Below are 25,918 nucleotides of genomic sequence, written 5' to 3'. Positions count from 1 at the left end.
TGTTTGAAATCGCGATCTCAAGTTGATTTTATCACATCACATATCATCATATCTTAGATGCTGGACTGATGACTGTGTTTGATATGTCGTTATATGATACAAGATAGTTTGGTATCTGAGATAACACATCTGGTATCATATCCTAAGCGAAAGTTATCATCCAATGACAGTCAAGCTTTTTAAGATTTAACATCACATTACTAAGATGCATTTTTTCATTTACTACATGAAGCGTAGACCCTTGTGCTGAGTTGAATTTGAGGTTTCATTATCGGGTTGTTAGGAGTTTCAACAAATCCGTTATAGACTTTTAAAAGCTTCGTGATCTGCCATCACCCCATCCTTTCTCCTTTAGAATTTATGCTATGTCTGCAGAAATAAAGCTCAAGTCACTCAACAATGCCTTTACATAAAACATAAAACTTAATAAATGATTGAGCCAATCATCGATCGACAGACCAGAATAGTCTGGTTTCTTTTGAATCTTTGTTGGCTTCATCTATTGCAATTTTTAAACTGTGCAAAATGACCCCAATATTTGTCAGCCCAAGTTGGGTTAAAAACTGCTAAGCAGCATTATGTGACAATGACAAGCAAGTTGAGTTGATGACCATTGATTGCAATCTGGAGTCAAACATGGAATAAGGCTACCACCATACCAATTACCAGCTACTCACGGAAACAAAGGGAGAGTATGGTGATTACCGCAGCCTTGAGTATAAACTAAAATCTAGCTATTGCATTAAGTTTCAAAGGTTAGAACAGTTTCAGAAAATAATACGCATTTGTTAGACTGCATGCCAGTCCCATCCTCGATTAAAATCTAAACAAGACCAAGTAGGAGTCGTAAATCATCTTGTTTTAATTCAAAGAAATTAAGTTTGCAAGCTTCACTATAGTTGTCATGATTTTAACATTGACAACGGATCCGATTTAAATTTGTGCGTGTGAATGAAATGACAAGCTATGATCATGAACTAGGAAAGCGTTTTTGAATTGAACTGAAACTGTTCATTTAAATATTTTGAACGGGAGAGGAGAGCAAGTCAAAGTTTTCGCCCTTCCCAATCCTATTAACAGCTAGAGATATTTGACTTTTTATAAGTTTCAAGATAATCTAATTAATTTCGTCCGTTTTAGTGGCAATAATAAGCACAAAATTAAGAGAAATACTTAGATAGATCAATACACTACATCATTTATAATTTATCCAATTAAAATGTTTCAAATAATCTAAATAAAATTTTATATGATATTTTTTTAATTAATTTTATTCTCATAATAGAATATACATTTAATTTCTTACCTTTTATTTCTCTATTATTATTAATATTATAATTAATTTATATTTAATGTTATATAAATGTTATATTTTTATTAGGCAAATTATAAATAATGTGGTGTATCTGATCTATTTAAGAAGTTATCCAAAATTAAAGCAATTGTGTGATGTATAGTGCATATTTAAAAGTGTAGTTTGAAGGCATGGCTGTTTTGTTTACTGATATTTAGCAAGTCTTAAATGATGATTTTAATTTAATTAAACATCTATTTTTTAAGCAACCGATCAATTATGGTTCGTTGTAAGATATACATATGAGCAAGGAGTACAAATCACTGGTCCATCTATTATTTGTTCCACACGAATACTTTTCCTTCATTGTGATGTATACATGGATTAAGGACTTCTAATTTATTAAACATCGATTTTTGGTACATGTAATTGATAGTTTGGTTGAATTATTAGCCGCTGCCGTTATAGGATCAATTATGGTTAAGGGGTTGTTTGCACATGGATTGAAATTCAGAATATTAATTTTAAATAATTTAGTCTAATATAAAACATAAAATTTATAACAAACCACATAAGGTATAATAAGACTTATTTTTTAAAATCTATGAATGAGAAAACATGTTCAGTACGTTGTAATTTTATCATTGGCATATTGGCATATTCCTTTTTGTCTATATATCTTCTTTCAAAAAAAAAATTCAAAAAAATGAGGCTAGCCAGCTAGATGTAGAGGATCGGATAAGCTTTCCCATTTATTTATATGCACAAGCATGAAAAGAAACCAAATGGAGAAAGTTGAAAACAAGAGGATTGGAGAATAGTGTGTCAAACTTGAACATTGACTAATCGAATTGAACTAACATACGTACACAAAGTACAGCAATATGCTTGCGATAAACGAGAACACCTAGAAACTTCCCAGCATCGCGAGAGACAAAGTCAAGATCCCCATTACTATAAATAGCCACCCCAACGTACAGAGCAACGCATCACAATTATCACAAACAAAAGACATAAATAAGCTTTTATTAGGAAAATCCCCAAGTTGAAGACATGTCTGACGAATGCGAAGGTACACAGAGAACGTTGTAATTCATAATGTAGTAGCCAGCATCATCTTTTATTTCTTTTTCTTTCTTGCAGCTGGTATTACAGTGTCATTTCAACAGTACAAATCAAATATTTCTTATGTGTCAAGTGATACTTACATGAATCTGTTTGTGAGTGAAGGTAAGAGTTCATGGCCGGAGCTGGTGGGGGAGAAAGGAAAGAAAGCAGAAGCAACAATAGAGAGAGAGAATCCGTTGGTGAATGCCATAATTGTGGACGAAGGATCCATCGTCACCACTGACTTCCGATGCGACAGGGTTTGGGTTTGGGTGAATGGTGATGGCGTTGTCACTGAGATTCCCAAGATCGGATAGATCGAACAACCTCAACTGCTGCTGATCTATTCGTTGTTATCTATTCTTCAACACCTCCATGTCATCGGCTCATATATAGCCATGGAATAAGGAGTTCATTGTTCAGTTCTTATTTTCTATCCCCGTGATGATGAATTTATTGTCATTGTTGTATGCTAGCTGTGTATGTACGATGTGGTCAATAATTATGTAACTATTGAAATCTCTGTGCAAAGCTTTACACTTTTGTTGTATGTACAATCACGTTCGCGCGATCATAAATTACACAAAATTCGTTACTTTCTTAAAAATAAGATAAATATGTAATAAAGATAATCTTCTAATTTTTATCATATACGTAGACATAAAAATAAGACGAATTTTCTAGCTTCATGTTGTTGTGTGAAGTAGATGTGAAAGTTGAAAAGTCATTTGATTGTGATGACTATTATCTGATGCGAGTAAAAAACAATTTTAATCTTATGCTTTATTTTATTTTATTTTTTAAAAATATAACACCACTAGATTGATGGAAAGACAAACCAAGGCTTTCTCCCGGGTTTTATGCTTTGGAGGCGAATAGCTTGTCTAATTTAGAGCTGTTACGCCCTCCCTGGTGTTTTTTCCTTTTCGTTTTTTGGTGTTGCTTTGTTATTTTTTCCCCCCTACTGTCCAAACAAAAAACAAAAAACAAAAACAAAAACAAACAAACAAGCCAAGGATTGCTGAGATGCAATTATCTCATCATATTTCTTTCGGTCCTATATATATATAAATCATCCTTTAAAATAAATTGGGATATATTTTTATAAGTTACTTTGCATGAAAAGGTTGAAACATTTATTACTTCATTCCACTTTTACCATTTTCAAATTTTTTAGGTAAGATAAGAGGTTGCATAAGAGAGAAAATGTTTTGCAAGATTTTGCATCTAGTAAAAGAAAAATTAAAAATTTTCTTTATTTTTTAGAGAATATCAATGATTTAATTACATTTGCTCAATTCTGATAAAATAATTAAAAGTGGCTTACACACATGTGACAGGTCATACGGTTTACAATCCCAGGATATGAAAAGAATTTTTTCATTTATACCCAAAAATAAGGAAAAAAATTTAGCTGGGATATTTAACAAAGTACACAATTGTTAATTTGTTGTCTTTTTTTTATATTAATTTTGTTATCATTATCATTACGTAATTTTATGGCACGTACGCAATCTCGTCCGGCCGGCCGGCCTTTTTGTCGCATTTTTGGCTGTTTTATGACCATATAGCTGGTTTGTTTATTTTCCAATGCAAATTTTAATGTTGTTTGGATGAATTTTTAATCTTTTTACTAGTAATATCTTTACAACAATTTGACTTCAAAACATTCCAATCTAACCAAACGATATAGAAGACAAGTAAAGGAAAAATGAAAATTTTGATTAGTAGAGATGAAATGAATCCTTCTACGTGATAAGGACAGATTTGAATAATAAGTATTTATGGAAGTTAAATTTTTTAATTTGACTCGATAATATTCAAACCCAATATAAAAATGTTAAATATAAAATAATTATATTGAAAACTTCATGCATCAATACATTTTAAGAAATATTAAATAAACATAATAGACTACATAAACTATACAATTGAATACTTTGATGAAAATTTATTGAACAGAATGGGTCAAATTTTATTTTATATATATATATATATATATATTTAAAGATTCTTGAACAGGGCTCTGCTTCTTTCAGGCCTCAGAAAGCCCAAGTAGTTTATGGGCCTAGCTAGATATATTTCATGGGGGTGCAAGTTTGACCCTTCTTATTATGATAAAAGGCTATCCCTCTATGGGACTTTTAGTACAAATAATGGCACGCGGGATCAAACTCGTCATCGAGGACTAGCAGGGGTGAACAGTGTGTCACTGGACAGTACGATTATTAGCACTCTGTAGATTATTTTCGTAATGACATCTTTTGCATTAGAGGAAAATATGCGAAACTCCTAGAGAATGAAAGTATATTGAGATTGGAGAGAGAGGGATAGAGTTGGTAAATTGAATTACGTGGACATCATCGAAAAATAATGGCGCACCCGTTGTAGTAGCAATAGCTATCAACAGGCACGGACAAGGGGAAGCAAACAAGTTAGAAGCACCCAGGTGATATATATCCACTTCGATCATTTCAACGTGGGAATTTCATTTTATCAAATCCAGAGGACAAAATAACCGGCCATGTGCACACAATCATTCATAAACGAAGAAGACGAGTCATTAAATTGAATCTCCATCTGATCTGCTATATATATAAACAAGCATGTTGAGTAAGTAGAAGCACACACTTGACAAGTAAATTGAATAGCTACTGCATCATCAAAGGAAGATGTCAAGTTGCCAAGGTTAATTCTTTCCCTAAAGCATTTTCTTATCTCTCTGCGTGAGAGCTGATTGAATAATGTGAATATACAGCAGGGAAGAGTTGGTGGGGACAGATGGAGAAGCAGCCAAGTGATAATAGAGAGGGAAAATCCAGCAGTGAGACCACCACCGTGAAAGAAGGATCTGTGGTCACCGGTGATTTCCGCTGCGACGACCGAGTGCGAGTCTTCGTTAACAACCGCCGCATTGTCACCCAAGCCCCCAAAATGGGTTACTATAATTATTATCATCGTCAGAGTGACCTTTGCTTTATTATTCCTGTATTCAATAAACGTTGCATATTATTCATTATCGATTATGGCAATTCCTGGCATGTTTTATAAATCTTTTCATTAGTTTTACGCTCACGCCTGCATTCCACTTTGTCCACTTGTCAATCCTTCTTAATTTATTTGGTCAGCTCTTATTAGTTCGCCCCAAAAAAAAATATTATAGTTTAAATTCTATTAATTTTCCGTCTTATTTATGTGACGTAAACTACATTTTAGAAATTATATATTTTAGTAATGCATGAGCTCAATGAATGATTTCCATGCATTAAGTTGAGATCTTGAATATTGATCCAAAAAAAAAATGTTGTTAATTGAATCTATCTGATCAATATATTCAAAACCAACCGGAAATGGGGAAAATCGATCTCTCATATATTGCTCAAGATTGTGAGGAAAAAAGAACAAAAGAAAAGGAAGTTATATATATATATATATATATATATAATCCGCAAGTTAACAACATCTTTTTTTTTTTTTTTTGGGTTAAGCAGACGAAAGCGATATCCTAATAATACATTTGAGCAGACCAGACTGTTGGAAAGAATGAAACTACTGTTTTCTTTTCTTTTGACCTTTACAATGACATATTCGAACGAACGTATTATTGGCAAACAAAGTTTATTCAAATGTGTGTTGTTAGCTTGAAAATAATGAGATTCATCCTGCAAGTTCCTTTTCAGCGGTCTAATAATTTTTGAAAATTTATCAACAATATTAATAACCAGTGTAACTCTGGCAAAAAAAATGAAAAAGAAAATAAGAGGGTACAACATTTTTCTTTTCCCCCCAACAATTTTAATATATAATAACTTCAACTCTTTAATCAGTCACAAAATATTTTAAACAATTGTAAATAAATGTCAATTTGACATTTTAATTTATTGATGACTATTATGTAAATAATTTTGTAGGGTACGTTTCTTAACTTGCTTGATATTTTTGTAAGCAAAACATTTTAATAAACCAGAGTACTGTTATGAACTTGTGGCCCCCCGAAAAATGATTCAAACAACTATGTGCAGCTAATTGAACGCTTTTTTTTTTTTAGTATTACATAAAGTGTCAAAAAATCAATTCATATGATTCTTTATTTGTAATAGGCTATTGTTCATATTCATGTAAAATTTGACAAGTTTTACATTAGTTATCAATGACTTAATACAATTTTCCTCTTCCTCCATTCGTGTTTGGAAGCGGTTATAAAACATAGGCAGAATTATTGTTGATATAATATAAGATGTTGTGCAATCTATATAACTTATTCTATCTAGTATAAAAAAACTTGTTATTTTTGTTATAATATTGTAAATAACATAACTTATATAAGAAAAAAAAACCTTATATACTCAAAGTAATTATTTATAATTAAATCAAGACATGCAAGTATTACTTGTCTTATAATAAATTCTTCCATTAATGGTTTTTTTTTTTTTTACTAGATATAAGAGAAGGGATGAAGCCTTTAGAATGTCTTGATGCAACCGAGAGAAAACCTCACTCGAGGATCCTCCAGCACTTGGCAACTCTCAAATTGGTCAATACTTCGTAGCTAGCTAGTCCAAACACAAAGTACCTTCCCTAGCTAAATACATGCTTAATAGTAATCTTTACATTAAAATCTAAAAACTCAAAGCATGTCTTAGCTAAGTATAGGCATATTAAACCGACTCAAGCATATCATAAAAATATATTACTAATATTATTAATAATTTAAAATTTATTTTTGAATTTAATTGTATAAAAATATATTATATATATAACGTTAAGTACCTAAATCTTTTCTCTTAAATAAATTAAATGGATTTTGCGCACTGCATAAAATTTGAGTAAAATTCTATTACTAATACGAGAATCTCAAGCCCAACTGAGCTAAAATTTGTTATTACAAAAAAAAAACATAAATAAATTGATAAAGTATTTAATATTTATGATGACATTGATTTGTTTGTTTCAAGAATTCGAAACAAAAAGTCATTGCCACAATCCTTCGAATAAACAATGGATGAGTTCGGCCGGGATGATCTATGTCAGCTCTTTCGTTTTATTAATGAATTTAAGATACCCAAGCAAAAGTTAAGAAAATAATGTCCTCCCTTCTGACTTTGAATAATATACCTGCTCAAATATAAACAATTCAAATGGCAAAGTTAGCCTCTTTAAAGGAAAAAATTAATAATTTAATCCTCATAATTTTAATTCAATTACAATTAAAATTTAACTAGCCAATATATTTCAGTGGGTCTTTCAAATTTCACTCATTTAACAAATCTATTCATACAATTTTAGAAATATATAATTTTTCATTGAGTTGTAACCGAAATATAAAGTATATGGATCAATAGATTAAATGATTGAAATTTGAAAAACCAGTGCCTATTTGATTTGGAGGTGAAAGTTTATACAATCTCATTTAAAGTTAGTATGAAATTCACTTACACTCTTTGGATAATTTTTTGATAACCTTAATCAATTGTGATTTATATTCTTTACCATGCGTTGAGTATAAGCTATTAGGAGGTGCTTCTACATTCAAAAAATCACATTTGAGTTTTTATTAAATCGTATTTGATAATAATTATAGAAAATTATAAAAATCACAGGTTTATATATATTTAAATGTGATTTTGATTAATACGATCCACACAGGACAATTTTTCTCATAATCACTTTTGAAAAAAAAGTACCCAAATAAAAATTATGATTTAACATCACTTTTAATTAATGTCATTTTTAAAAATTATGATTATCTATAATCTCATTTGTTCAACACTAATCCAAATGGGCACTTAAAAAACTCTTGTAATTTTATTGTAATTGAGTCATAATTAAATGGTTAAATAATTAATTTTTTAATGTTTAAAAAAATATTCAAACTTAATTTTGTTTAGTAGTAATACTTACGTATTCATCTCACAAGTATCTATGAATTACGGGGACTTTGATCATCCAAAGACGAACGATAACCACAGATTTTTATGCGCATTAGTTTTTCAGGCGAAAATATTAACGTGGGCTCTGGCCAATGTGGTGGGCCTGACTTGACTTGGGACCTTCGAATGAATTTCTTTTCCGTAACCGTCAGCCATCAATCAGCCGATAACTAAGTCAATCTGAATGACATGCCTGCAAGCTCATTTATTTATTTATTTATTTTGACCATTGCAAGCTCATCTAATTTGAACCTTTTGAATTTCATGCTTCCCGTATTTGTTTTTTTCCCCCCAGTTCAAAAGACATAGCCAGAGTTCTCTATCAAACCTTCCTCAATTCAATATCCCAACAAACAAGTAAATTCAAAATCGTTTATTCTCAAGAACCGTTTGTGTTTCATTATCAAAATTGATTAACAACATAATTATAACTTAGAAATTTATGGGGGTTGGAAACTTCTAGAAAATTGATTATTTGGAGTTGAAGAATATGTGACATAAAAAGATGTGACTGAATATAAAATTCACATCTTATAATTACACACTCCCCCCACCCCCAACCAAAAGAAACTCAATAAAATCAAAGGAAATGCTCAAATAGAGCAGCAACACCAAGTCCACAAAAAATAGAGAAACCTTAGCGAGAAAAAAAAAAAGAAGAAGAAAAATAAGTGGCAAAAGCATAGAGAAAACCAGATTCTTAAATTTAGGAAGCAAATGATTTAGAAGAGAAACCCAAGAGAATGCGGGCATATCAGCCTGATTCAAAGGGCACATTCTTATCATTGCAGTGCATATAATCCATACAGTAGTCTAGTAAAGAAAACTTGGGTTCCACTGAAAACTGCAAACGCTTAGTGACTCACCAAGATTAATAAGGAAATGCACACTACAAGTTGGGCAGGCTGAACACATTCTTTTCTCTTCAAACACTTTAATTAATGGGGGACAAGCTAAATCTCTGTCAAAGCCCAAGAGTGGTACTCAAAACATCGATACATCTTGCAAAATCTCATTCACACCATCCAAACATATATCATCATGATTGCGTTCAGAATATCCCAAGCAAAATAGATTATGCCCTAGACAAACCAGTACATTTCTAAGCAAATTCAACTCAACGTTACACAAAATTATAAAGGAACAACCTGGACTCAAGTGGAACTCATCTCAAATCATCATAAATTCTACCAGCAGATGATTGACACATAGACTCACAATAACAAAGAGAAGATAAAAGCCACAAGAAATTAATTCCGATAAAAGAGAAGCTGTTCATATCAGCAAAAAAGCGGTTTGCAAGCACTCAGGCAAGGCCTTATAATTACACTCCCTACTAAAAAACCTATAAAAATGCTTCAAAAAAAAAAATCTATCTACATATATAAAGTATATAATTGTTTCTGTTCATTTCTGGTTGGATGAACAGTATCAATATATTTTTTAAAAAAATAGTTTGTGCAATGAAAAATCATGTGAAGGCTCGCAATGAAAAATAAATGTAAGACCTATGATGAAAGATAATAGTAGATAAGAGATTTATAGGAAAAATGATTGGTATATTGTATAATATTTGTTGATTGACTTTCATATATGTACGTATAAAATAATAAATTAGAGGATAAAATAAAAAGTTAAACAACAAAATAAAATAAAACGTTTTATTATATTGGTTGAATTTTAATTTATATAGTATGTAGCAATTTAATTGAAAAGTATTTTTCCTTCAATATCTTGACAGATATAATTTCTATTGTCAACTAAACCTATTTCTTATACTTGCAAAAAAAAAAAGATATGAAGTAACAAGTTTATTATTAATATATAAAAGTATATTATGGCTTATAATAAAAATATTATTGCAATTATGTACTTCAAAATTAATCATATGCGATTGATGAATTTATTTTCATTACGCACTTCCTAAACATCTATTAATTAGTGGTTGTTTTTCTTTTCATAGGCATATATATATGATTAATAAATAGTATCATAATATCAATTTTTTATATTGGCTTCATTTAAAATCTTTATTTCATAATTAGTTTTACTTTTGGCTATAATTGTGATCTATAAATACTATTATCACATAAATTATAAGGCATGATTCATTATATTACCTGTTCTATTTTTCTATGCTTGGCCCAACAAATTCTAAAAAAGAATAAAATAAGTTAATTTTATTTTGCAGGATTTTAGAATTAGCTAATTGTTATAATTTTTAATTTACATGGAACAAATAGTGAAATATCTAAAATATTTGTTGAGGGTAAAATTTCTTTCTTAATTAATTATAAATAGTAGAACTTAATGAAAAAAAATATTTTTAACCCAATCTCAAAGTTATCCCTTACATTGATTGAAGGAAGAACATGAGTAGTGTTGCCTCCTTAAATCCATATGACAGTAATATATTTTAAAATGTTAAAAAAAATCCTTACATGTAGTACCTAATAATTTTTGAGGATGATTTTTTGATGCCTACATATCAATATATATATATATATATATATATATCCCATACATTGCACAAACCAAAATCTAGTTTTGCTCTCGCATTGTTTGCACATGAGCACTTACCATAGAAAGCTATGGGAAGGCTCCCGTATACCTTATGTAATATATATATATATATATATATATATATTTCTTCCAAACAAATTTTCTTTGGTCATGAAAAAAAAAAATGCCAGCGTACGAGATTCACATATTATGATAATTCCACTCCTTTAGCTTCCCCCCCCCCCCCCCATGTTCTCTCTAAATATACCACACATGTAAAAAAGTCAATTTTTTGAAGGTAAAGTTTTATTTGGGTTCAAATCTTGACTTATTTTCGCCGTGCACAAGAGGAAGTTTCTATCAATAATTAAATGCTTCACATTTTAATCTGTTTAATTTCTAATTGATATTAGTAATGAACAATAACGTGGTATTTTTCAGGTAAAAAAAAAAAAGAGGTATTCTTGAACTGATAAATTTACTTTGTACTATAAGCCACTGATTATTATTTCCTTGGGAAAGTTAAGAGTTCATTTAGTTAAGAGTTTAGAACCTTCGTTTAGGAGAATTGCGGTCAAATTGCTCCGCTAATGTACGTGTTAGTTAATATTTGTCCAAATCCAAGCTTGATTAACACGCAACTCCCGACGATAAGCACGCAAATATCCGAGTATATACGTATCCACCTAACTCAAATTAAAGAATTAGGCACAATTAATTTCATATAATTTGTATACACAGTGGACTATATATACTTATATATGCAGTCACACACGTCACGGAAGCGGATTAACTTTATGATCTCTTAATCAAAATCTAACAATCCCAATCACCTGAACAATAACTTCAAATTTGTTTTTTTTTTAACAGAAAAAAAATCAGAAGTACAAAAATTATCTTCCTTCAACTCTACAAACAAGAGATGTTGTGCTTATAACAAAACCTTAAAGCAGGCACATGAAACGCTGTATATATAGACTGCAATATATACATACAATCTACATGCTGCGCAAAATTTTACTGCCATACATGATACAAATTAAAACAGCTAAAAAGAGAGCGCGAGCATACACACACACACACACACACACATGGAGAGACCTCAACGGCTCAACTTCTTAAGAGGTTGAGCTTTCTATTATATTTTTCTCACTTAAAATGCAAAAACACAAATAATAAAAAATAAAGAAACAATCAATAAATCAATTATCTTTGTGTGCCTTTGAAATTGTTGGATGAACAAGCTAGTTGGCTCCGATATAACTTCAATGATTGGCTGCCAAGCCTAATGGGACTATGTGATGAGGATAGGCAGCAGCAGCATGATGGCGGAAAGCGTTGCCGGCAACGTTCATTTCATTCACCGGAGGGCAGCGGTTCCCGCCAGTTCCGGGGATGTATGTGCAACCGGAAGGCCCAGATGGAGGAACAGGAACTTTCTCAAGAGACTGCATCCAGAGTTGTTTCTCCATATCCAAAATCCTACCAGCCTGATTTTGTTGGACATGAACTAGGGAAAGAAGTAGCAGCAAAAGAAGCTTGAGAAAAACACTCATTGTGTATTCAAAAATAGGAACACATACCAATGGATGAAGCATAATCACAATACGGGTTTAAGTATTTATAGTGATGACAGCCTTGATGCTTGGTGACTTTTCCAGGGATTCTGATTGGTTCAATGATTTTGACTTTTGAATACCAGCTGAGACTCAATCTGTTTGTTTTTGTACGTAAAATTTTCTACAAAATTTGTTCGGTTATAACCTGGAACCTGCATTGAAGAATTTCAGTTTAACTTGACCTTGAGATTCATTCTGCATTCCACGTTACAATTAAAAGATCTTTATCCATTAATGTCAATTTTTGAAAACAGCAATTCAAAATATAGTCTATTTGTTTATGGAGTCGCCGGGACAATATTCCTGAACATAGGCGTATCGAACACGTTTATTAAATAATACTAAAGAAATTAAATGGTCGCCGGTCAGTTACTGAAGGATTGTGCTCCCTGGATTTGTACCCAACTCGTGATAAAAATGTCCCCGTAGGTTTGCATGAAGGATTTCTTGGCTTATGAATCCATTATTGAATGAATGGTAGAATTTGAATTCGATGCATAATTGGGAGCGAAGCCAAAAACCAGAGTGCCTAAAAAGTTTGAATAACATGACGCCATGCATATGAAAGCCAGTTCCTGTTTTGTAACTTTATATACACAAAGGCCATTAATAACCTAAAATAATAAACAATTACAATCAATGGTTGTGTTTTGATGGATGAATTTAAGTTAAAAATTTAAATTTAAATTTTCATATTTAAAATCTCACATTTAAAATTTATAAATTTTAAATTATTTGTTTAGATGATAGAAAAAATTTTAAATTATAATATTAAATTCTTTGTTTAAATGTAAAGTGAAATTTCAAATTTCAAATTATATATTTGAATTTCAAAGAAATTTAAAAAATTAATTAAACTCGATAATTCGAATGGCCAACTACCAATTGAATTAGACAAACAAAGCCGAATGGGACTATGGCATCAGTGACGACTGAGATGAGACCTTCGACTTCCATTGGGACCGGACTAACATAATGACGAGGACGAGACGGCCGACTTCCATCGAGATTGGACCAAACGGTGACAACATGGATTGGACGATCGACTTCCACCAGGATTGAACTAACAGCTAAACAAGGACGGGATGACCAATTACCACTAAGACCAGATCAGTGACGACGACGGGCACCAGACGGTCGACTTTCACCGGCACCGGACCCACGACAGAGATCGGACAACCGACTTCCACCGAGACTAGATCGGACCAACGGCCATGACGATGGCAACCAAATTGAAGGGATGGCTATAGAAGGCAACCGTTCAGTCCTCGCCCAATGGAAGTTGGATTTTCAGTCTTCATCATTGCCATCAGTCCAGTCTCATTGGAAGTCGATCGTCCGATCCTTGTCATGGCTGTCAGTCTGGTTTTAGTGAAAGTCAACCATCCGGTCCCCGTTGTCACCTTCAGTCCGGCCTTGATGGAAGTCAGCCGTCCAGTCCCGATGAAAGTCAGCCATGCCACCTAAATCAATGGTGGCAGCTTGTTTTCATCAATTTTAATGGTTTGATCCAATTACCGTTGATAGGTCAATCAAGCCCTCATGTATTTAGATCAAATTACAAAAGAACTTGAGTTCGAATTTAAAATAATAGAAGTTTTAAAAAAATTTCAAATCACAAAGAGATTAAAGGAGAACTTGAATTTAAATTTGAATCAAATCTAAATTCATATATTTTTAATTATTCAAACAATAAATATGAGTCAAATTCAAATCTATGTACATCCAAACATAGCATTAAAGGAACTACGCATAAATGTTCATACCGCAACTCAAACTCTCTCCACGGAATGAGCTTTTAACTAACAGCTGAGAGGGTTCATCCACAATTTTTTTTTTTTTCCCTTCTCGACGTGAAGATTATCTCATGCTGTGCGCTAGAATGTCACGTTTGGAAGTTAAGGGGAAATTAGAACGAAGAATATTCCTCGAGAGAGAGAGAGAGAGAGAGAGAGAGTATTGAAAACTTTATCTTGAATGGAGTGTTCCCTTCTCTCCAGAATGCCATGAGAAAGATTTTGTGGTGAAAGAGAGCATATTGGATATACTTGAATGCGAGCCTACGCATTCTACTGTAGCTTCAAGCGAATAAGCTGAACCAAGAAGGCGGCATGTGAATAAAGTAAAGCTTAAGAAAACGCTAGAACCAAATAAACTCGGAACAATCTTTACAAAATGTGTGCTAATCAAAGGGGATTTCAGCCTCACCCCAATCTAAAAGACCCAACAATTTCCTCGAATACATTATTACACCTCAGTGCCCGCTACTTTGGGGACAACCTCCATCTTTTGCCTCTCTAAGGACCGTTTGACGGCCGGAATACAGTATACCCATTGACACCGCATACCATATTTGAATAATCTGGGTAGTATGGGTGCCCATCATTCTCACAGTTTCTCATGCCAAGATATGGCAGATCAGAACCAGCCACCTGCCATTGGTTTTCAATCAACCCATCCACTTGCCCGTTTAAATAGGGCAGTGTGCTTCTCTGCGGAATATAATCCCCAACCGTGTCAAAACGTGTGCTCGATGGGCTGTACTCTCTCTGAAACCTATGTTCATGATAACTCCGTGACCGCTCAAACCTGCAAGAACTGGTTGAGGATCCTAAATCATCACGTGTACCCAAGTCCGTGGGAAAAGTGAACTGCCGATTTAGCAACTGTGGTCCATTCCTGATAGACTGGAAGACTGAGCTTTCCTGGGCTACGCTCCCCATACCATGTTCATCATCAAGCAAGTCATTGATGATATCAAGGTGCGGAAACTCATCCGCCAACAAACCTTGGGCATGGCGGCCTGATGTGCAAGCTGGAAACTCACTGGCGATGTTGCCTAGAGATCTACTGTTTATCAGCTTGTACATGTCAAGCTTTTGAACATCATCAAGTGGGGAAGGCGGATCATGGTGCATGCTCCTGGTGCCTTCTCTTTGAGAACTCTCAATCCACTGGGACCCATTCTGTAAAACATCTCTCGTGGCCATGCCAAAAGGAACCCCCTGATGGCCAGCATTAGAATCAATTCTGTCAGAGCCCTGCGGCAAGAATATTGATGACGAGGATGCCAAAGAAGGTGATTGTGAAAAGACAGATGATGAGTTAGCTCCTGAAGTTGAAGAATTGGAATGAGGGACACTGGCTGCGGTTGAGGCAACAGAATTGCCCATTATGGCATTTCTGTAGGACTGGGGAACATAACTGTGGGTAGCCGGTGATGGGTCGGGACCCAACCTGCCAACTGCACTCACTGAGCGTGCAATTGGAGGAGCTGTTTGAACCATAGAAACAACAGGAGCAGTTGGCCTGGGAGCAGGAACTAAAGGAGCACTGGAAGGCCTTGACAGTATCGGGACTTGTGATCTTTCACTACCTTTAACAGTTGCTGTCCTTGGTATCTCAGTTTTGGGCACAATAATTGTCGGGGATGCAGAGGCGAAGGTTGCAGAAGCATCTTTATCAGACTGCAGGGCGCCACTTGAAGATGCTTTTCTGACATGGACATTATCTATGGTAGCACTAGTCCGATGTTCTAACTTTACAGGAACAGGTGGTGGCAGACTTCTTGGCGGACTATTAGGTGAGGATGATACTGCTGATGTCTTCTCTTTATCAATGTCAACCTGTTCTTTAATGCTAAGTTTCTTCTGCAGTGAAAAATCTTCTTCCTATCATTAGAAAAGAAAATGCCACTGGCATCAGGTTCAGAACATAATCACTAGAACAGGAGGGTAAAAAAAAGGAAACTTCAAAATAAAATTTGGCATAAATTAATTTACTAGTAAAACTTCCAAGATAAAATTGGGCATAAATTAATTTACTAGTAAAAGATAGCAAAGTTAATACAAAATACAGTCAACATGGACCCCAAAAAAACTGAATGAACATTCAATGTTACTGCCATAACAAATTTAACCCCTTTCCAGACCATTCTAGGTGTCATTTCTTCATGAACAGAATTTTACAGCAAATCTCTACTTGGGCACTGCTTGATGTAGCACAAGTCAGTAATGAAAGAAATGAAAAGTTCGAGAAGGATCCCTATCAATTTTCGCCTCTATGCACCTGATAGGAATGATGGAAGAATTGGAAAAGTACATCTCTGTCCTTTGCAATCAGGAAATAGATATACCAAACACCTCTCGCTATGATTACCAGACCCAACAAATCATTGCACACGATGGGGAATGAAAATATCACCAAATTGTTTGAGCTTATTCCTTGAGCATAAAATTATTTTATCACGTTTTAATTTAAAAAGAAAGAAAAAAATAGGTGTTTCATCTCTCCCTTCGAATTTCAGTCAGACATAAAAGACCCTTTATTAAATCTTTTGAAGTTGGCCTCCATAAGCAGACTTCTAATTGGAACAATAGATTAAACAAATTTTCAAAATATCTCATGATAGAGTAATGCTTATGTAGAAGAGCAATAAAAATCTGCGAACATTCCATAATATCTGTACTAGATACACGTGTTTAAACAAAGGCAGTGATAAGGCCACCTTTTTCACAACATGATGCTCAAGCAACTTCATCCTGTCCTGTGATGAGGTTTCAGCACCCTCACACTCAGATTCACCAACCTTGCTACTTCCTGACTCTTCATTAGCATCCCCAGAATCTGGAGCAGAACCAGATGGCTGAATCTCAATCTCACTTGACCAACTCCCACCATCACTTGTAGTTTTACCCCGTTGATTTTTGCCTCTACACATAAAAAGTGGAAGCCGTTATATTATCGCCTATCATTGATATTCATCTAACCTGGAGAAAAATTAGGCTATATACTTACCTGCTAGGTGACTTTTGGACTTTGTGGTTTGTGAGAGCATTTTGCTTATAGGGAGGAGCATTCATGACCGCTGATGGCATCGAATCAGCAGAACATGTTGAAGAACTATCATCCATCACCGAACTGCCCCTTTTCTCAGTGCCACCATTTTGTCCCGATGAAAGACCAATGATACCAGTGCCGCTAGCCTCGGCTGGTGGATGAACTTCTGATGCATCAGTGTCCCAATTAACAAGACAAGCATCTCTGTCTTCTGAATCAGGTTGAAGCACTTCAGCAACTCCATCCACTGAATCAGAGACATCAGAAACATCTTCCAGGATATCAGGCTTTTCAGCAATAGCCTGCATATCCTCAATGTTAGAATCTTTTTTCTCATCAAGAGGGCTGACTTCTAGGTGCTTCTCATTTACAGCAACAATAGGCCTCTCCTCCCTCCCTTTGTCCTTTATTTTTCGATTGTTCCGTTTCTGTTTGGTCTGTAACCAAGAAGAAAGGACTGCCTGTCAGGAGTTAAAAGGCATACACACAGACAGCTCTTATAAACCTCATGAAAACTGCAATTTAGATACAAGACCTGTTTCTTCTTTGACTTCTTTTCCTTGTCATTCACTCCTCGCCTTGCTTTCTGTTCACATTCAGCCTGCCAGGCTGCCTCTTCTTCACGGATGAGCTCTTCCTGTCTTTTCAAAGCAACAGCTTCCTGGTAAGCAACCTCAATTTTATTGCTGCATCAATGAGGAAAAATATTAGCATATCATAACCCAAGAAGCATATCCTACAATTAAAGAATCAAATAATATAAACATGTGCACTATACATATAAAAGATAAGTACTGGACAGCAATAATTGCACCACTGTTTTCCTCTTAATATGCATATTTGACAAAAGCAGCAGTTAGCTTTTCTCAATAATTACATATCTTCCATAATTTTAACTCTACATTGAAATAGCAACATCATAAAGTACACAAAGGTCAAATTCACACAAGAAACGTGAGAAATATGGATCAGGTTGCCAATATGGAATGATTTGATATCCATTATGCCCAATATAGCTAGTATAAGCAATGGAAGACCAAGACTGAAATTTGCAGTAAACAGGTCCTCCCTCTCTTTGAAGAATTGCACACAACACAAGATTGAAAGTACATAAGCTCCCAGAACAGTTGATAAATAAACCAAAAAAAAAAAACAGAATTTGAAAACAAGCTACAAGAGTTTCGCATATGCAAATGCTACATATTCCAAAATACCCATTCTATGATACTAAAAAGCACACAGTTTGAATCCTCATTTGTAATTGATAATAAATGAGTAATATCTGAAGAAAATAACGTATGAGATTCTTAAATGAAAATCAACGATAAGGATACCCATCATACCATGATATGTTCTTGATGTGAAAGTTGAGATCACATTAGATGTTCATTATTTTGAAGACAAACATGCCATTTTGAAACCTCCATGAAAATGAAAGGACAATATACAAAATTACAAATTACCAAAATACCTCATATGGGATAGCATCATAATCAGGCTGATGAGACTTGAAAGTTTCTATTTCTTAAGTATTCGAGAACATTTAGTGAGGTCCCAAAAACATTCAAGCAGGGACACAAACTAATAGTCAAAGAGGAAAAGCAAACAACAGGCAATCAAGCCAAAATATGTGAAGTCTCAACTAATAGCACACCCTACCTGAATATGTGGGCAAGGACAAATATTTCCACAGTCCTGCGACCTAATTCTGTAAGACGTCTTTCATCACGCTCAATAGAATCTTTATTGAAATCCTCCCCAGAGTTTCCATCCTGCAAAAAAAAGGTGGAAAATGCTCGAGAGTCATCAAGATAAATCAGAAAAGATAAATCCAACAGGTGCCATGCCCATATCCTTCAAGGAATAAAAATTTCCCGGATGAATAACAATACCATTCTATAGGTGCATCATATATGAATCCTCTACCCATAAGAAAAATTAAAAAATAACAACTAGGTTATCCTTGTTTCTCATTTAACAATGGCATAGCTTCTAGGGTCCACAACAGCAGTAATCTAATGTATCTGTATTCTACAGCAACATTGGTAGAAAAAGCAGTATGATCTAGAACTAAATGAAAAGTGCAGATAAAATGTTGGTGAACTAGTAGCATATTCACAATCATGCACATGAAAAAATTTCGATTATGCTAATCAATTGATATGTTACTCTCCATTGGACCACTTCAAAATCGATTCCTGTGGCCAAAATTAATTTTCCTTGCAAAATGTTATATGTCTAGCTTTGTATAGAAAAATCATTTGCACTAGCTGCTTCAGCGTCAAACAAAATCAGTGACAAAGCATCCCTAATAATCTAAATCAGCATTAAAATTATATCATCACCAACAATTATAATTAATCCATATAAAATAAAGTACTTTCATATGCTTAAATCTGACTAATACAATTTTGCCAGGCAATACACAGAAAAATAAATGTTGCCCATTTCACATCAAGGCAAACATTCCATGCATAAAACTTGTATTTCCAAAATAAGCACTCATAGAAGTCTCACCAACAATCCCTGACACAATCAATCACAACTTAAACAACGGATACTAAACCCTCAAAACATTTACAAAAGAGAAAACAATCCACATGCAATCTATACCAAACATTTACAATAAATTAGGATGAACTGCTGTTCAACTCACAAAGTTTCTTACATTGCTATTTCATGTCAACTTGCAAGGTTTTAGAGGGGTTAAGATTAAACAAAGGATTGTGAGGTTTTTGGATTAATTTGGGATTTGGGGTTCTTAAAATAAAGGATTTTTGTGGCTGTAGTTGATTAAGTCAGATTATATGAACTAAAAAAATAATTCTATTCCGAGGTTAACAGAAGACAAAAGTTTTCTGATCTCTTCTACACATTCCTTACTCTTTGACCATCTCTTAAATTGCCATCAGATTTCTAAAGGGCCTGCCCGACATCATCATTTACCCACATGATTCCTCAGCTATTCTTAACACGAGTTCAGCATCTCACCTTTGTACGATTTTGAGGACCCTTCTCATCTTTTGGAGGCAATGGCTCTACAGCAGCCCTCTCAAGTAGCAGTAGAACATCATCCACCAGTACAAACATATCTTTCTCGACACAAACAATCGGTGCCAGCATTTCTTCAGCATCCAAGAACTTTATCCTACCTTTCTTGCTCTTAGTCTGGCCTTCAAGAGCCTTCAATCCACTATACAAAGAATCCATCACCAAGGTGGAGGTCACCTCTTTTTCTATAAAGAAATGTTTTACAACTACTTTCAAAATTACATCTTTCTTCTCCCTAGACATGCGGCCCCTGGAGTTTTGCTCAATACCAAGCCAGAAAGTACAGAAGCTGCAGTTGTTGAAGATTCTACTTTGATCAGAAAATAAAATCAGACCCCAGAAGGATCAAGCATAAGTACAACCAATCCTGATACCTAGAAAAAGAAGTGACAGCCTACAATCTGCAGATTGAAGTTTGATTTTCAAAATCCAATCTACAACATACAAATAGCATACACATATACAAAATCATAGATTACATATCAACATGAAATTGGAAGATGACAAAATAAGGTCTAAAAACCAGGTATAACTACATCCATCCAGTTCCTATCATCTGTTATTTTCCGATATGGTCACCATCAGTCACTTTCCAGGATTATAGGGGTATTCAGCCACTTCAAACATTAATTTTTCAGTTCATACAGGAACTCCGCCTATGTTTATAGCCAGTCCCCAATGCGGATAAAGGAGGAGGGTTGTGTTAAACCCTCAATAGCTAACATAAAATTTTGTTGAATCTCACATGGATATGCATTGTGCAATCTATATAACCAACCCAACCTAATGAGATAAGGTTTGTTATTATTGTTGTGTAAGAAATGACAGTACCCAAATGTATCACATTTCAATGCATACATTGCACAACAATGTAACAATTTTTTCTTCCCACTATACACAATTATATAGTGGGAGAAGGCTTATTGTCATTGTTGCATACACAATTACATGTTCCATACCCCATGCTTCAAAATTTCAAAAGCAAGCATAAAATACCTTGACCACCTTGCTTTATCCTCTATCAACTTCCCGAGCTTGCTTCTTCTCTCTTCCACAAAACGCCGGCAGATTTGTTCTACATTCGTCAAATATACCCTAACAAGTTCTCTCCTGTACTGACAATCAAGGCAACGAAAAGGCCTGTCTGCTTTCTCCCTGTGAATCAGAAACAAACAAGAAACGATTAAGCGTCTGAATTCAAAGTTCCAAACAGCAAAGAAAACTCAGTCTATTGAGAGAAGCAAGATATCAACGTTAAAAAAAAAAATCTGATTTTTTTTTATAGAATCGTTATAGGCATTCAGTCAGCCTTCATGACTTTGCATGAATTCTGGATTGCTTTAATGATCAAATCATTAGTTATAAATCTCAACGCACCCATGAGAATAATTATGTTTTCATTCCTAAATTACCATAAAACTTGAACTTGAATTCCCCCCACAGAATGAAAGCTTTCCATTTAATCTTGTGCCTCCAACATAGTTCTACAAATTTAATGTTTTATCATCTAACATTTGATTTTACTTTATTCTCTTAACTTTATTTCCTATCACTTTCCTACCTACTGCCACAACAATTAATATATACTCCCTCCGATCCTTATTGTAAAACACTTTCAACTATTTTATACATCTTAAGAAAAAATTAGTTTTTTCTTGATATCAATAAAAAAATCACATGTACTTTCATTTTTACCTTGGCTTTCAATAATAATACAACTACATTAATCACCTTCACGCTAATCAAGAAAGGATAAAATTGAAAAAAGTGGTTTAATTATCACCAAATATCCTATATTTTGAATAAAAAATTGCTTCTAGAAGGTATCCTACAAATAGGACTAGAGGGAGTAGGCATGCAACTCATGAATCTAAGTTTAAGCCTGTTGCGAGGAAAATAGATCACCTCAAACATCAGGCAAGAAGCAAAAAGAGATTCAAAAATTTTATGGAGTCATGACGATAGTTCCACAAATTTTACTTTAAAAAAAAAATACTTTGGAAGAAAAAACACTGCAGACATCAAGAAAGTAGCTGCCTTCCTCTTCACTTGCAGTGGCACGCATCCATACTTATGGTCCGCACAATTACACAAGATAATAGCATTAAAAAAAAAGATTATAAATAAAATCATGAATAAACCATAGAACACCTGATGACTTGAACTTGAGCTTTAATTATCAGATTGTCAGAGGTGTCTACAAATCCATCATACACTTTCGAAAGTTCCATGAACTTTTTCCAACCCCAGTCATGCTCCTTCTTCCAGAATCGATGCAGTGTATCTGGAAAACTCAAGTTCAAGTTACTAAAAAGGGCTGAATCAAAGGTTAAACACTACAATAATTGTGAAGAATGAAAGTTAAATAACAGACCAGAATATTTTGATTTTTTTGGATCTTTATTCACCACAGCTATTGTAAATTGTGCAAAATGACTCCATCCTGTACCAAGCCAGGAAGGGAGAAAATAAAAGGTCAAGCATTATTGACCGACAAGTAAAACACACGATCACCAATGCAATTGTAGAAAGTTCAATAATCAAACCTGGAAGAAGCCTGTCATGATTAGCTACACATAAGAACAAAGACAGATGATTGCAGACGTCGCAACCTTGTGGGTAAATTAAAATATACCTGCCACATACCATATCATAGTTATGTCCATCAGAAAGTGAAAACTAACAAGTGCACGAATTTTAAGTCATAAGTACCATTACAGAAAATCATAAATATATGCTAGACAAAAGGTAGGGCCCATAAATATTGATTATTTTCTAATATTTATGATATATGACAAGACCTACACAAGTGGGATAAAAGAAAAGTTTTCATTAGGATGACAAATTGATGTATGATACAGTCATAGGGTCCTCCAGCACTCAATAATCTATGAACTCTGGAAATTATAATATTGAAATTGCATATAATTCCCTAGCCACAAATTTGGGAGTCTTCAAGATCACTCAGCCATTATTGATCAAAGGCCAAATCCAAATTGACAAAAAGGCTATCATAGAGAAATGGGACACGAACAATGTGGGGGTGGGGGAGAGGGATTAAAAGGTTAACTTTCTCATGAACCAAACACAAAAAGAAAGCCATCATCCTTTAAAAGTATTTTTATCAATAAAAGGAGAAACCGATTGTCATTCCTTCATAGTAAAATTTCACCTGAAGTGTATGCGTCTTGAAATTTACCACAAAACAATCATAATCACGCTGCATCTAATGAAAAAGGAGAGAGAACTAATGGATGATGAAAGAGTTTAAACTTCAAGAAAAGAAGCTGAAGCATGCATGTATTGAGAAAAGCTTAAATGGAAATCAAAGAAACAACAGAGAAAAATAAGCACGGAAGCATGCATACATGTCAAGGCAATATTTTTTTCCCTTAAAGCCTCATACCATTTGTAGCCGCCAACCTCAAATGCATTACTACGAAGCTCCCTTTTGGTAATCTGAGAAAATTTTTCGATCTTCCATGTGTATTTCCCATATAACTCAGAAGGTTTTGGTCCTGGTAAAGAAGAATAACCAGATACTTGAACAAGTAAAATTTTATGTAAAAAAAGATTGGGAACAGTCCATGCTGGAAGGCTGAAAGGCAAACTGAAAGGTAAAGAAGAATAACTAGATATTTGAACAAGTAAAATTTTATGCAAAAAAAGATTGGGAACAGTCCGTGCTCGAAGGCTGAAAGGCAAACTGGATTAAAAATTCTATCATTCACAATACATGCACATACCTTGAACAGCTAAAATTTTATGTAAAAAAAAGATTGTGATTATTTCCAAAATTTCTCTCCATATTTTATATGAAAAAAAATTTTAACCATGGCTATCAATATGAGCAGCAATAAATAATAAAATAATAGAATTAATTGATAATAGCATACTTAGTCCAAGCTGCAAAATCATGATATATTTACTTGTTACACCGGCTAATCAAATCAAATAATATGAAAAAATAAAATGCTAATACTAAATCATCAGAATGAAAATGATTTTTCAGGGGGGAGAAATCACATTTAATACAATCTTGCATCACACTGATTGCCATCTCTCCAGCTCACTTCACTGTATTGGAATCAAAATACACATTTTTCTGCAATGTAACAATTCAAATTACAAAACTAGATAAAGCATAAACAGAAAAAGAAATTTACCACCATCGTCATCGTCATCAGTATCCCAGTACGAGGGTGAAGTAGATGGAGTTCCATTTTCAACCTGCTCGGAATACCTCCGTTCCGCCAATGCTTCGCCAGATTGACAGCTCTGCCCACTTGAAATTCCTTCAACAGACTTTCCAACTCCAGCGTCTTCAATCACAACCCCAGCCATTCCCTGCTCAGAAAGTATTTCACTAACACTTCTTTGGTAACACCTGCTAGGTAATAAGCACAGAGACAAATAGCCAAAATAAGCTCTTAAACCCCACTTTGCTTTATAAGATCGTGAACCAATCTAGCATTTCCATTATCATTGCTTAATTGCATCAAAATATCTTATAATATAATAAATATAAAAAGTCAATTATAGTCCCTTACCACTAACTTCCTGTCAGTTTTACATAACAGCCTCAAAAGTCATTAGCATATATCGTTCCAAATTATAGAAAGCAGAACAGATATAAAAGCCCATAGAGAAATTGTAACAATCAGGACTCAAGAAACCCTGACATCCTCCACGGAACCAATGTGTCCTAGTGGGAGGCCAGCTTTCTCATTTATCAAAACTCAACACACAACATGTCCAGGTGAAGGAGAAAAGTGAAAGACTTCAGTTTCTGATGCCCCTCCTGATTATTACTGACAACAAAATATCCCCCACATTTTCACCAACCAAAACCAAAAACCCACATCGAGAAGAAAAATGGTATCAATAAAGCCCTAAAATGGGTATGCAAAATAATGAGAAATTAAGTTCAAAATCAATCAAATGGATTAAAAACAGCCCCCAATTAAACCTATAAAACCACGAGATTACGTTCCCAGTCCAACGAGCGCAATTAAAGAAATCCAAAAACACGATAAACCCCGAAACAATCTATGCCAAAAAGGAAAAAGATTTTGGGCAATAATACCCAGAAAAACCATTGATCAAAATCCGCCGAATGACGCAAAAGAAGGCCTAGGAATAAACAGAATATAATTATGACGGAGTACGGGATTTTAGACGGCATCGCTCGGATCCACTAGGCATACAAACCTAAAATCGAAGGCCAGAGCTTTTGTCAAAGGGCCAACCCTGAGATTTTAGGGAGAGAAAAACGATGAGGAAAAGGGGTCGAGGTGAGCAGCAGCAGCAGAGGGCAAAGGAACCGAAAAAGAAAATAGCATTTATTTTTATTCTAAAGAGCTCTTTTTATTTTTATTTGTTTTATAAAATCAGCTGATTCTCGTTGGGAAATCAGGAGGAGGACGGTGCTGCGGTTAGTGCTTTTAAAATCAAATCAGATTATAAATTGAAAAGATTTATTATTTAAAAATTTTTAGATGATTCATATTTATCCAATAAAATCTTAACAATTCAATTAAATAAAATTTTATTTATTATTATTTTTAATAATTTTA

General features: G+C 34.0%; 3 protein-coding genes across 6 annotated transcripts; 1 reads left to right on the top strand and 2 right to left on the bottom strand.

Annotated features, from left to right (window-relative positions):
- Positions 1–2,208: 2,208 nt before the first annotated feature.
- Positions 2,209–2,924, top strand: LOC129309977 (proteinase inhibitor-like). The gene is made up of 2 exons (XM_054951779.1): positions 2,209–2,366; positions 2,525–2,924. Exons 1-2 carry the CDS (start codon positions 2,348–2,350, stop codon positions 2,716–2,718), a joined length of 213 nt encoding a protein of 70 aa, XP_054807754.1. The 5' UTR covers positions 2,209–2,347; the 3' UTR covers positions 2,719–2,924.
- An 8,743-nt stretch (positions 2,925–11,667) lies between these two features.
- LOC129307645 (uncharacterized) lies at positions 11,668–12,508 on the bottom strand. The gene has a single exon (XM_054948498.1). The coding sequence runs from the start codon at positions 12,429–12,431 to the stop codon at positions 12,099–12,101; it is 333 nt and encodes a 110-aa protein (XP_054804473.1). The 5' UTR covers positions 12,432–12,508; the 3' UTR covers positions 11,668–12,098.
- A 2,058-nt stretch (positions 12,509–14,566) lies between these two features.
- LOC129308328 (TNF receptor-associated factor homolog 1b-like) lies at positions 14,567–25,681 on the bottom strand. 4 transcript variants are annotated; one of them, XM_054949409.1, is made up of 13 exons: positions 25,554–25,681; positions 24,509–24,729; positions 23,749–23,860; positions 22,889–22,977; positions 22,717–22,785; positions 22,494–22,626; positions 21,339–21,497; positions 20,283–20,631; positions 18,951–19,063; positions 17,827–17,977; positions 17,250–17,728; positions 16,960–17,164; positions 14,567–16,123 (listed from the first exon to the last, which is right to left on the bottom strand). In XM_054949409.1, exons 2-13 carry the CDS (start codon positions 24,684–24,686, stop codon positions 14,750–14,752), a joined length of 3,411 nt encoding a protein of 1,136 aa, XP_054805384.1. In that variant the 5' UTR covers positions 24,687–24,729; positions 25,554–25,681; the 3' UTR covers positions 14,567–14,749. The 4 variants fall into 4 exon arrangements, with proteins under 4 accessions (XP_054805384.1, XP_054805386.1, XP_054805383.1 ...); XM_054949411.1 differs by having other exon boundaries at positions 24,509–24,689; positions 25,554–25,666; XM_054949408.1 differs by having other exon boundaries at positions 24,509–24,732; positions 25,554–25,647.
- Positions 25,682–25,918: the final 237 nt, after the last annotated feature.

This window comes from Prosopis cineraria, unplaced genomic scaffold (assembly GCF_029017545.1).
Source record: "Prosopis cineraria cultivar Desert tree isolate PC_DT_omini unplaced genomic scaffold, ASM2901754v1 PC4, whole genome shotgun sequence".
In the NCBI taxonomy this organism is placed as follows: Eukaryota; Viridiplantae; Streptophyta; class Magnoliopsida; order Fabales; family Fabaceae; genus Prosopis; species Prosopis cineraria.
The sequence above is the reverse complement of the archived record's forward strand: the minus strand, read 5'-3'. Positions and strand labels throughout refer to the sequence as shown.